At 40.1% G+C, this 13,086-nt stretch overlaps 4 protein-coding genes across 5 annotated transcripts; 2 read left to right on the plus strand and 2 right to left on the minus strand.

Moving 5' to 3' along the window:
• Nucleotides 1-201: 201 nt before the first annotated feature.
• LOC121776549 lies at nt 202-1,315 on the plus strand. The gene is made up of 3 exons (XM_042173732.1): nt 202-666; nt 758-865; nt 937-1,315. Exons 1-3 carry the CDS (start codon nt 307-309, stop codon nt 1,120-1,122), a joined length of 654 nt encoding a protein of 217 aa, XP_042029666.1. The 5' UTR covers nt 202-306; the 3' UTR covers nt 1,123-1,315.
• A 2,617-nt stretch (nt 1,316-3,932) lies between these two features.
• Nucleotides 3,933-8,186, minus strand: LOC121776046 (tRNA (guanine(37)-N1)-methyltransferase 1). Its single transcript, XM_042173163.1, has 9 exons — nt 7,241-8,186; nt 6,780-6,878; nt 6,392-6,511; nt 6,109-6,275; nt 5,956-6,026; nt 5,349-5,491; nt 4,686-4,797; nt 4,305-4,417; nt 3,933-4,208 (listed from the first exon to the last, which is right to left on the minus strand). The coding sequence occupies exons 1-9, from the start codon at nt 8,006-8,008 to the stop codon at nt 4,074-4,076; spliced, it is 1,728 nt and encodes a 575-aa protein (XP_042029097.1). The 5' UTR covers nt 8,009-8,186; the 3' UTR covers nt 3,933-4,073.
• A 172-nt stretch (nt 8,187-8,358) lies between these two features.
• LOC121776049 (universal stress protein PHOS32-like) lies at nt 8,359-10,938 on the plus strand. 2 transcript variants are annotated; one of them, XM_042173165.1, is made up of 3 exons: nt 8,359-9,180; nt 10,505-10,549; nt 10,688-10,938. In XM_042173165.1, the coding sequence occupies exon 1, from the start codon at nt 8,470-8,472 to the stop codon at nt 9,178-9,180; it is 711 nt and encodes a 236-aa protein (XP_042029099.1). In that variant the 5' UTR covers nt 8,359-8,469; the 3' UTR covers nt 10,505-10,549; nt 10,688-10,938. The 2 variants fall into 2 exon arrangements, with proteins under 2 accessions (XP_042029099.1, XP_042029100.1); XM_042173166.1 differs by having other exon boundaries at nt 8,363-9,157.
• A 781-nt stretch (nt 10,939-11,719) lies between these two features.
• Nucleotides 11,720-12,862, minus strand: LOC121776048 (zinc finger protein CONSTANS-like). Its single transcript, XM_042173164.1, has 2 exons — nt 12,177-12,862; nt 11,720-12,103 (listed from the first exon to the last, which is right to left on the minus strand). The coding sequence occupies exons 1-2, from the start codon at nt 12,702-12,704 to the stop codon at nt 11,858-11,860; spliced, it is 774 nt and encodes a 257-aa protein (XP_042029098.1). The 5' UTR covers nt 12,705-12,862; the 3' UTR covers nt 11,720-11,857.
• Nucleotides 12,863-13,086: the final 224 nt, after the last annotated feature.

Here is a 13,086-nt window from a genome sequence, read left to right on the forward strand (position 1 = left end):
CACTTAAATCAAATTGGGAATCTCAAACAAAATTCTCTTAAATCTGATCTAGACAAATGAAATCAATCCCAGCCATTGAAACTAAAACCCATGATTTTTTTTTAAAAAAAAGAGCTGAAAATGACTAAAGACAAATTCCCAAAAACTCTACATAAATCTCCATGTTTGCTCATTATGGACACATTTCGCGTTTCTCAGCTGTACTTCTCCGCTTCCTCTCTCCTCTCTCTCCCTCTCTCCCTCTCTCTCTGCAATTTCCCTTTCCACACACCGCTACTGTTCCATTAATCCCCACTCCTCAACGCAATGGACCACGAAACCACCGATCACCAGCCACCGCGCCGCAGCTCGGGGCGGAGAAAGTTCAAATGCGGCGGAGGAAACGGAGGCGACGCGAAGAAGCACAAGCAGCCGCGGCGCGGGATGGGCGTCGCGAAGCTGGAGCGCCTCCGGGAGCAAGGCGAGGTCGTCACGGAGCCCGATCGAGCTGGATCCGGCTTCCCGCTCCCGTTTCCGGAGATGAATCACCTCCGTTTCCAGCAACATCAGCTCCAATCGTGTGGACCGAGCTGGAATCCGGTCGGTTTCCCCGGCCTCGATTGCCGGATTCTGCAGAGCCACGGCGAGGAGAAGTGTTTTTCTCTCCAGTGCAATGCTTGCCACAAGGTATTCAGCTCGGAAAATGAGAAACCCCTATTTTTCATCAATGTAGACCTAGAAATCGGATTTGAGCTGGTTTTGATCTGATTTTGTGCAGAAGAAGAAGATCAATGGCGCTGCGGTGTATAAATGTGGCGATCATCGCCGATTTCTAGGCCTCGATTTCGGAGATGCGTTGATTCATCATAATCTAGAACCGCCGCAGGTTTTTTCGTCTTCTTCATCTCACTTTTACTTTGAAGATTTATCTTTTTCATTATATTTAAAATTTTGCAGGTGGATGTTGTGGCGGTGCACAGAAAAGGAGCCGGCGGTTTGGAAGGGGGAAACAACGTGGTGATGGAGTACGATTTCTTCCCGCCGGCGGCGAGATCGGGGAGGAGAAACGACGTGGTGGAGGGGGAAATGAGGAATTCGGGATCATTTGATGGCGTTGATCTGTCGCTGAAGCTCTCTTACTAGCGGGAGAAGAGAATGAATGCATATCTCTGCGCACTTCCGAAATCACAGCGTTTTTGCTTACTTTTTTGGTTGTAACACTACTTTCATCTCCACAATCGGCGATACATTTTCTGAAATTCTAGGCTCCACCATCGCTCTCTCTCATTAATACTGGCTTTCGCCCATGCATTAATTTACTCACTCGTTTTATCTATTTAATTATGAAATGATAATCAATTAAATTACTACTACCATTGTTCCACAAGAGTAATTAATTAATTAATTATAAAGTGATATGAGGTATAATTAATTAAGAAGGGTGGGGGGTGTACGGAAACCCTAGCTAGAGAGGGTTGAGAGTGTCAGAGGCGATTTAAGAGAGGCATTTCCTCAGCGCAGTTTATTCTGCATCGGGAGAGCTGAAACACAGGGATTATCTCTGAGAACTTACTCTAACTGGGAGTAAACAAACAAACAAACACCTCAATGAGAAGAGAGAGAGAGAGAGTGTGTGTGTATATACATACATTGTATAGATAGATCCATACGGGCAAAGGGGCTGCAAGAACAAGTACAAGATGTGTAATGAGTATAGATTTGTACAGCAACTGTGAGTAAAACCAATAAAGCTGTGGGAAAAAGACTCTTTTTAGCCTATTTCTTATTGGCCATTCAACTGTGGTATCTGCATACCCTAAACTACTTTTATATGTGCATAAATTATGTAAATATGAAGGAAATTGCAATCTGAGTAAGGTATGTTTCATGATATATAGAGATGTTATGTTATAACTTATGCGAGCGATGTTCGCAAGTATCGTTTTCACTTAGTCAGCATTTTTTTATTAAGAGAAATAAGCGGTCAAGAGCCATATTGCAAAAACGCCCAAATAAAGAAAAAGATAGTAGTGGAATCTCATCCATACCACAAAATACAAAACAAAGAAGACAAGAAAATCGAACTCCATGGCACCCGACACTACATAAACAATAGTCGAGGTTAGAAAAGCACGGTTGTGGACTGAGGACAAAAAACCTAGTATCAATCTTTACTTCAATATTTGGTATCACTCACTTGATCGATAGTCAGATTGACATTGCTTGTTTAGTTTTCAACGTTTTAGAATCGAAACTCGATTTCTTCTTTTATTTATTAATTTGAAGTTATAAGGAAAATGAACAGCATTTGATTGTTATATAGTAATTGGTAAAGTTAATATTATTGATAATTGTTGAGCTAGAACCAAAATGTATGTATAAAACAAAACAAATGAGACTAACTTTACCTAAACGAGAGCAGTGCTCACGAATAAAGCTCAATTTGCATAGCATTTCGCTATATATGTACCAACCAAATGTTAATAGGATACAAATAGATCTTCTTTTTTTAAGGAAAATGAAATGGGAGTATATATTAGTGATCTTGGAGTTTAGGTAGTTATTTCAGTTACTCGGTACGTAACTACAATATGATAATAAAAAACATTAGGAGATACTTTAGGCTCGTTTAGGGCGTATATTAAATTCATTAACTCACATTAACATTGTCGGTTCAATTTAGGTGTTCCACTTACAAATCTTTATAAATTATGCCATCCATTTCTATTTAAATATGTTGTGTTTGTGTATAAATTTAGATGATTAACTTGGGCTAGCTCGTTAATTTTGATTAAGTACTATGATTAATTTTATATTTTATATTTTTTAAAAAATGGATCCTCTGTAGAGTGACAAATTGACAATAGAGAATAAAATAAAAGTTTGTGTGGCAATAAGTTCATACACCAAAATTTACAAGGAATAGTAACGTTTATGAATGCAAAGTAAGTATCTTTCAAAGAAAATTTCCAAAGAATTTAATATTATTATTTTAAATTTATTATTATTCTTATTAATTTGTAACTACTCAATTTAGGAATAAAATAATTTTTGGCTTCAAATTGAATCGAACACATTCTCCCTCACTCCATTGACTGTCTCGGTCTATTTCTTGTCCGTATGCAATAATTAAGGTGGTTTTTTTAATTTGCCTGAAAATTTTGGATGATATTGCTAAGCTAAAGTTTGATTTGATTTCACAACCGATGAACATTCCGATCAAATCCACCATCATCATTCACTAAAACGTTACAATTTCAATAACAAAAATGGGCCAAAACACTATTAAACTAACAACTAAAAATATAGAGAATGAGCGCTTATCAAGTATTAGTGATTCGATGCCCCAAGTTAACCTAGGGTTTAACTTAAGTTACTTAAGAACTTTGTGTGTCAACCATCCCGATACTTAATCTCGAAACAATACCACGTAGGATTGGCCTTGGTTTGAGTCTTAATTATCTCGGACGAATACCACATAGAATTGACCTTGTTTCAGTCTTAATTGTTGTTAAATAAGATTGAGTCTTATGATTATTGTTCGATTGAATCTCTTAGCAATGCCACATAGAATCGGTCTTGGCTTGAGTCTAGGTCTTGTTGACCAATAAATGAGTAGTTTTGTTAAAGATTTGATTGGTGTGGATTGTGGGTAGAGAGAGAAGCAAATCTCAGTTGGGATTCATAGCTGCAATCTCTCTCTCATACAAACAGAAACAGTGCATTACAGTTTTGGGTGAAATCAGATGTGGTAAGTAAATAGGCTTGAAAGAAAGATTTAAGGCTTAAATCTGGGCCATATGTATACACATCACAATATCAAATGTGTGCTTGTACTGTAAATCAACTCAAAACGTACATCTTTTCAACACCCCTTTTTTCATGCAAAACAAACTATGTTTGCTCTGCCTGTCTCCTGTTAGTTGTGCTTGTACCTTGACACAGACAGTAAATTAACAAAACCCAATAAAAACCCACTGTACCATGTGTATGTGGTCCTCAACCAACCTACTTTCTCACCTCTACAAATATTCACCAAAGAAAATTAATTATATGAAGAATAATTCAAAGTTTACAAGTCGTCTTCATGGATTTTAACCTCTTCTACAGTATACCACTCTTTCTGGCACGACAAACGATGCACACAGCATCCATTTTCCGGGGGCGACGAGGCGGACCCTGTGCATCTGTACATCGAAAGCCACCTCTGACAGTGCAATTCTAATTCTCTGAAGATGGGTAGAGCAGATAGTATTATGATCAAACAACTTCAGTCTAAACAACCAATTCAACCTTGTGTGCATGATGCACGAATAAGATTGTACCTCGTGAAAATCGAATTCGGGATCTTGAGCTTTTGAGAAACCGTAAACATGAATTCTTGGCAAAGTACAACCTTTACCAAGGTTGAGTCCATGGAAAAGTCCCTTGAAGGAATCTGCACCGAGAGAGAACTTAGATTTTGTATGAACTTGAAATTGCAAATACTAGCTAGCCCCGACTGATTTAGCGGATTTTCAGAGGCAACCATAGAGTTATAATTTATAAGACCAAATGTGATGGAAAACATTATACTAAGGTAGAGTTATGAAGAGAATAATATGCCCATTGTAAAAAGAGTAACAAATACATAGACATGAACCAACATAAGGGTGCATAGATGAAACACTTGGAAGAAGAAAAGTAAGGCATGTGGCTTTGTATACCAAGAAATTCAGCTGCATCCTGTGGCAAATTCATGACGACTTGAGTGATGGGTTGAGCTTTCTGGCAAGCAAAAACAGTTTCAATAAATCTCCTCCCGTCCATGTTAAATACCTACAAATAGGCAGAACATGAAGTTGATAAAATTATCCTCGACATATCCAAAATTCCATTTAATTCCCCACACTTCGGACTTATAGATTGTAAAAGGAACAGTCAGGCATTGACAGAACAATCTGTCGAATAGCGCTCGAGTTTGAAAGGGGAACTGGTTAAAAAAAACAGGACTCCACAGCTTTCATGGAATGTGGAAGCTAGTAAGGAAAATTAAATTTTCATCATTCAAAATGTGACGACTTGCCGTGATTATCTGGAATATACTTGTTGTGTCAGAATAGAACAATTATGTAATCAAGACAAACAAAAACGTAAAGAGACACAAAATTTACGTCGTTCACCAACGTTGTGTTGGCTACGTCCACGAGCAGAAAACGGAGAACCGATTGTTTTCAGATTACAGAATTATATGCCCTACTATATAAATAGGCACACAAACGACGGGCTAGGCCTAATATAACAATTAGGGCCTAGCGGCAAACTGTACAGATTCAAGGCATACTAACAATACTAGAACTAAAAAATGGCACGAGGATGACACTCCATACCTGAATTTTCCTTTCAAGTTTATTGAGGACACAGTTCTTCTCAAGATAGTCAACAGCACAAGGGTTGAGATCATTAGCATACACATATTTGACCTTCTTTGCAGCAGAGATGGCAATTGGACCAACCCCAGCAAAAACATCACCTGTATTCAGGGAGAGAGATTGCTGAAGGTTAACCAAATTTATCATTTATAAGTGGAATGCGATAAAAGTGTTCAAGGTGACAAAGAACTCCATCTTCATTAACACATTTAAAAGAAAATGTCAGCTAGTATAGGATGTCAAACTATCGATGCTCAACACTAAATGGGCCAGCGTATAATTCGCATTTCAACAGTTTGACATGAGATCATTAAATCAACATAAGTTTTTATACAAAAAACGGATGTCATGGACCAGCTTCAAGCAACTCAAGTGCAAATCTACATTTTTGTCACCTTATGCTGATTTAACCATTTGGTGCTTCAGGTTAGGGCAATGCCAGAATGTCAGTTTGTAACTATGAAACACATTAAGACATAACAATTCATTAGACTAGCACAAGTTGATTCTGAAATTTTAGGGAACTTTAAGTTATGATTGATTCAGGTAATGTACACTAACATACACACAACATCGCTCTTGGTGAAGCAACTTAGCAGCCGCTGCCTTTCAGTTGCAAGCCTCGAGTTCCAATATCTACAAATAGGAAAATAGATTTAAGATTAAACTATGACTTCATGGTGGAACAAAAGTTACATATCGCCTGTTTTGGACTTACACTGCTGCTAAATCAACATGGAATTGGATTCCATTCTCCACTAATGTCGTCACAAGAGAATTGTTTCCTGCCAAAACTTCGAGCTGCATTGTTCTGTAGTCATTTTGAATTGAATCGACTTTGTTTACGACTGTTTGTATCTTTGGCTTATTCTTATCCAATACCGCCTGATGTCAACATAAGTAGAAAGAAAATAAACCCGATGAAAATGATAGATAAGTATCTTAAAGCAATTTATAATTCCACTCGAATTCAAAAGCTATCTGTACTAACAAGGAGATACCTTAGCAATGAGGTGTTTATAATGAAGATGCTCGTCTTTAAGATTCAGGTGCGCAATGTGTCCAACTGTTTCAAAAGATGAAGGAACGATCATTCCTTTCGGAAGCAAAGCCTCCAGAATCTGCAAATTTATGTTTTCGCAATGGAAAATATGAAATTTATGGTAACACAAAGCAATTAATGTTGAGAGTTTCACGTCATAAATCCTATCCACAAAATCTAACTAAAATAAAGTCATGATTCTAAATGAGGAAGCTACAAGAAAAAACTAAGAGATCCTCCCTCTTCCCATCGAGCGCCATATGAAATTGAAAGGGAAGATAAGGACAACAACCAAAAAAAACAAAGTAAAACAAACACCAACAGATGATACTGGTCAAGAGAAATACCTCGTTCAGTTGCCAATAATCATAAAACAGAGTCAATTTGCATTTCACGAGTTCAAAAGCTGATCTTGCGTGCTGCCTATCATACTCTTCGAAAACAACCTGAACCACACAACTATAACATCAGTAAAATAGTAAGAGTCGCATCAATAAATCATCGCATCGGATGAAAGTCGCGCACAAAGTAAATTTCACTGCCCGGAAATTTAGTAGCGTCTGGACATGTTTAGTTCATAACTAATCATCTTAAAGCTTTCTCCTTTAGAGCCTAATAAGGCTCCAACTCCCACTACTCGAATGCTTATCTTTAACAATATGTTAAAAGCTTCCTAAGCTAACTGACAGCTGAATTTCATTAAAAACCAAATACAAATAAACTTATCAGCTCAATTTGCCACAAACATGAGTTCACAAAGTAAACTTTCATAACGAAACACTAAAGGAAAACAAGTCAACACAAATACCTTGATTGCCTGAGGCAATTCCTCAATGCTTTTATCAAAATACCGCTCATCCAAAAGCAGCAGCCTCGTCGGCCCCCGCCACTTCTGCTGCCGTGGAGCATCCTCCCCCAGCAAACCCCTCAAGTCTTCACCATCACTCAACTCAACAACCTCAACCAACGCCGCGCCACCCCTCCTAACACCCTTCACCACCCTCTTCTCACCACCATCCCTCAATTTCCCCTTCTTCGGTCTCGACATCTTCGCCAGATTCCTAAACCTAGCATACCCTATCGAATTGAAAGTCCTGGCCAGCTTATCCCGATACAGAACCGCATTCAGTTGCTCTCCATCCCCCTCCGCCCTCCCATACACCCTACGGTTGAGCGCCACAAGCGATTCATCTTCTAATTCATCGGCTTGGGGCAAAATTGACCTAATTTCGTCGTCAATTTCGTCGCCTGGGACTCTGGCGATGTTCCTGACTCGGGGCCAGTTGAGGAGGTGGCCGCGCAGGCGGTTTTCGAGAGTGGAGCAGATGGCGGAAGGGACGCGGAGGGCGGAGATGTCGAAGACTCGGGTGAAGGCGGCTTCGTCGAGGGAGGGGGAGGTGGGAATTGGTGATTCGAGAGGGAGAGGGGAGTGGCCTTTGTGGAGGGAGGGGCCATATGAGAAGGAGAGAGGGGAGTTTGCGCTGAAGGAGAGGGCGGCGATGAGGCGGGGCTTGGCGGCGAAATGCGGCGGGGGATAGAGTGTGATTGGTCGGAAGAGGGGAAGCTTAGTCGCCATTGTTGCGCCCACGGCAACTTGAGACTGATGCTCAATTCATAAGTAGTAATCAAATTATAAATTTTTAAACTAGTAGTAGTAGTATTATAATGAAATTGGTGACACTTATAAATGTATAGATTTAGTAATATATTGAGTCGGAGCGGATCTCCTACGAAGAAGTATAATTGAAGATTATCCCTACCAAACATACCAATATCAATACCAATACCAATACCAATTCCAATTTCAATTCCAATTCCAATAATAAGAAAAGATGCCATATTATGTAGATGCGCCTAGAAACTTCTAGGCATATTCCTAATTATTTTAGTAAATTAAAAATAAAAAACCACCTAACCTCGTAATTTTTAAACCTCGAAAAATTGAAGAACTTTCACTCATCAAATCCAGTCAACAAAAATCCAACTGAAAGTCAAACCCAAATCGCACCCCCAAACTCAAACCCTAGCGCCACCGCAATGCAGCCGGACTCCGATCTCCCTCCCCTCGCCGCCATCAAGGTCCGCTCCTCCCCCCCCCGCTTCCCTCCCCCCACCACCCCCCTCTCCACCGAAACCCCCACCGCCAACGCCCAGCGCAAGATCGGCATCGCCGTCGACCTCAGCGACGAGTCCGCCTTCGCCGTCAAGTGGGCGGTCAGCCACTACATCCGCCCCGGAGACGCCGTCATCCTCGTCCACGTCCGTCCCACCTCCGTCCTCTACGGCGCCGACTGGGGCTCCGTCGACCTCTCCATCGTCGACGCCGACAACGAGGAGTCGCAGCGCAAGCTCGAGGACGATTTCGACACCTTCACCACCACCAAAGCTTCCGATCTCTCGCAGCCGCTTGTCGACGCGCAGATCCCGTTTAAAATCCACATTGTGAAGGATCACGACATGAAGGAGCGCCTCTGCTTGGAGGTGGAGCGCCTAGGGCTTTCCGCCTTGATCATGGGGAGCAGGGGATTTGGGGCTACGAAGAGGGGGAGCGATGGGAGGCTCGGGAGCGTGAGCGATTACTGCGTGAGGCACTGCGTCTGTCCTGTTGTTGTTGTGAGATATCCTGATGAGAAGGATAGCGCTGAAGGGACTGTCGTTTCCGTGGCGTCTGCGGCCGAGGATGAGGATGAGCCTGAGTATCATGATGCGTCTGATGGTAGAAAAGGTTTGCCCTCTCGTCAATGTTAGGTTTGCTTTTTTTTTTTCTATTTTTGCGCATTCATTGTAAATTTGAGCTGTTTTTGATCGATGAACTTGATGAATCATATCCAATTTAGATGGAATTACGTAGAATTGTGTGATTGTTGATGATAGATGCCATGGATGTCAAATTAAATGCTTGAATTGGCGTATGATATGGTTATACCGATTGGTGCCCTAATTCCTTGTAGTTTTAGTGGGATGAGTGTGGCAATCTATATTTGGTATGTATTTATGTTCATTTGTTTTATCCTTGCTCACATAGGGCAAGCTAGTCCATTTATGTATTGCTCATAATGTCTGTTTTCTTTAATTTCTTGATCTTCCCCTTGGTTGCGGCACACTTTAAATACACGTATTTCACTTGTAGATACTTCGGGATTAATCCGCTTAAGATTACTTATAAGAAAATCTTATTTGCCATGCTTCTTACCTGGACACTGCAATATAATTATATAAATGACGTCAAAGTTCTCGATTGGCATTAGCCTCTTTGCGAACAGAAAAATTTAGTTCTTTTACTCATTTTAAGTAGTGACAGGCACTAAAGATCAAACTTGCAACTTAGTGCATCATTTTCTTGTGTAGATTATGTGTTTTTGCCAGAAAGGATGTTGCATTTGCGTGTTTGTTACACTAATAATGATGAGTTTTATGTACTGAATGGTCACTCGGCTGTGGAATTTAAAGTTTGTCGAAGAAGAGCAAAAGCTTAGATCTTCCAAATTAAACAAATTTTAGAGAAATGAGGAATCTTTTCTGTTTTCCCGTTTAATGTACTTTACAAGTAGGCTTGTTAGTCGGTTTGGGTATTGACATGGAACCCGTATGCTCAAGCCTCACCATGACTTGGATTGACAAAACTTTGATGCTGAATTGAAAGACTGAGATGTTGGCTTGGTTTATTGAAGGTTTGGAATGTCTAGATTTAAGTCCTTCAGGGGAGGATGTTCCTTGAACTGCATTTTCATGCACTTTTGACATGTTATAAGACATGGGTTGTTCAGCTGAGCTGTTTTTGTTGACGTGTTTGTAAATTGATTATTGCTTATAAGATCATGAAACAAGAAGATGAGTTCAAAAAACTACTTGAAGGCTTATAAGCTGTCGGGGCTTATTCTTAGATCTTATAAGCTAGTAGTAGTATTTAGGAACTTTTTTTGCTGAACACTTTTTAAGAGGTTCTATGATTCAGAGTGTCCTTTCCTAATCACTATGCATTTCTATAATTGATGCCGAACACCTTTTAAGTTCAGCAAAACACCCCCTAAACATCTGCGTTTTTAATCACTATGGGTTAATGGTTTTGCAGATTCCTAATTACAACCTGGCTTCGAAGCTCATTTCATGGACACCGGTCTGTATTTACTTTCCTCTGAGTTTTTGTTGTCAATATTACCATATACTGCCTAATGGTTATAGAAGTTCGCTTTTCTTGAAGAGTGTATTTCTTTGTGCTGTCGAATTCTGATGATTATTCCTTGTTTTTTTGCAGCACAATAGAAGGCATCTCTGTGAGCAGTATTTCGTTCCATCATTATTACTGCATCCCATCCTTATGTAACATTTTCACTTGTATCCTATCGGTATCTTATGTGCTGAGTGTTCGAAACCATGTCATTGTCTTTTGTGATATGTAAATCGCTGTTAGTTTCTGTATACCTCATGATTTCTTCTCCTTTCCTTTGTATCAGTTTGAATGATATTTGAGTTACATTTGGTTAATTTCGTGACTTTGGTTTTTCATCTTCTTAATGCTTCTCTTTAAGGCTATTTTCTACTACTGATTGTAGAACCATATATGTATGTCTATATCACCAGGCAAATCTCTTGTTTGCAAATACTAGTTTTTGATCTCTTCATGAAAAATAATCTCATTTTGCATTTTGGTATATCCACGAAAATAGTCTTATTTCTTAAAATGGAAAGTTTATTTCTCCTACTTTTCCTACTTTTTCTTGCTATCTCATTTTACACACTTTTTCTTCTCATCTCTTTTGTTTTACCAATTTCTCATTAAAATTTGTGTCGTTCACAAATAAGACTATTTTTTTTTACGTAGAGAATATAAGAATTTGAGAGGAGAACTGTAGACATAGGAAGTTTGTGAGTCATTGCTACTTGCGATTGTTGAACAAAGTGTGTACCTTAAACCCTAGCTTTCACAGACCGCATAAAATACTTTCATTTTTTGTCCGTCTCTTAAAAATAGAAGACGGAGGGAGTATGATGAGAGAGAGAGAGAGAGAGAGAGTTGGTGATTTTTTAGGCTCTAGATTACTCTTCGTTATGAATTACTAGTTTTTGGCTATGATTCTCAAATCCGTTTATTCTTAGGTGTCGGTTTTGTTGTTATGACTCATTATCGTATGATTATTCATCTATGAAGAAATTTGATTATTTTAGTTGAAAGAGGTGACTATCATTTATTATCGTATGATTATTCATCTTGGATAAAATTTGTGATTATTTTAGTTGAAAAAGATGAGTATGAATGAGTAGTATCTAGTAATTAACCAATTTGAAGTAATAAAAGAGAGACAATTAGAATTCATATGATCAGAAATATTAGTAAAACACATGGAGTTTTATTAATTCAAAACGAAAAACTAACTCAAAATAATTATAATTTTTTTTTTTTTGATGTAGATCAGAGTTGCAGAATTCAATCTCTAGTGAGATTGCAAAGACCTAATATCATGGCATCACTTCTCTCTTCCCTCACGATTTCCTGCTCGAACCTCCGCAGCTTCTCCACAATCGCCGCCGTCCCCGACGACGCACCACCACCGCCCTCTCTCCTCATCTTCAATGGTCTCAGCATTCCCGACGATGACGAGCTACAATTCTCATAGGATTCGATTTCATAACTCATTTCCCCATTCCTCCCTGACGAGCATCCATCCTCATCCTAATCACCAGCCCTAATTAATCAAATTGAATGTGTATGCGAAACAATTTGACGGAAGAAGAATCAAAATTACCTCAGAAGACGGAAAAGGATCGTCACGCGCTCTTTTAGATGAAGAGAGAGAAACATTCTCCTCCTCCAACTCGCCGCCGCTGGTCGAAACCGCCGGCGGAGAATCGGAGGCGGAGGCCGACCACGGCACCACCTGATTCTCATCCACGTCACCTTCCTCCTCCTCCTCTTCATCGCCGTGCTCGTAATCGTCGTCGTCTTCGCTCGAATCGTCGCTCTCGGCGGTGGAATACTCCCGATCCTCTCCGTCGCTGTCGCTTTCGCCGCTGCTGCGAGATCGGTCTTCGGCGGTTTGAGATCGGAGACTGCAGGCGTGGCAGACGGAGACGGTGGGGCCGAGCTTGGGGCCGGCGGCCTTCCACGGCGTCGGGGAGTGGCAGACGTGGCAGAGGAGCGTGCGCGAGTGCTTCGCCACCAGGAAATTGGCGGCGTGGACCTTCTCGTCGCAGTCCCAGCATAAACTCGCTTGATCGGAATCGCAGAACATCCTCGCCGGATTGCTGCACAGCTCACACCTGCTTGTCGCCATTGATTCAATCTCTCTCTCTCTCTCTCTCTCCCTCTCTCTCCCTCTCTCCCTCCCTCTCCCTCTCCCTCTCCCTCTCTCCTCTTTATCCTTCTCTATCTATATATGCTCTGTTTTTATGTATGGATAGATTTTTGTAGACATGTTTGTCTGTTTTTGGATAAATTTTGGAGAGCAATAGAAATGGGGGGTTTGAATGTGGGCTTGATATTTATAAAAGTGGACTAGTAGTCTATTTCATATTTTCAATATTCACTAGTATATTTTATAAAAATGTCATTACTTTTTCTGTTTTCACTTTCCAATTTTTTAACATTTTTATAAAATGTCTTCAAGTACAAAAATTCACTCAAAAGTTGATTATTGAGACACAAAACAATACTAG

The sequence above is a fragment of the Salvia splendens genome, chromosome 18 (genome assembly GCF_004379255.2).
Source record: "Salvia splendens isolate huo1 chromosome 18, SspV2, whole genome shotgun sequence".
Taxonomy (NCBI): Eukaryota; Viridiplantae; Streptophyta; class Magnoliopsida; order Lamiales; family Lamiaceae; genus Salvia; species Salvia splendens.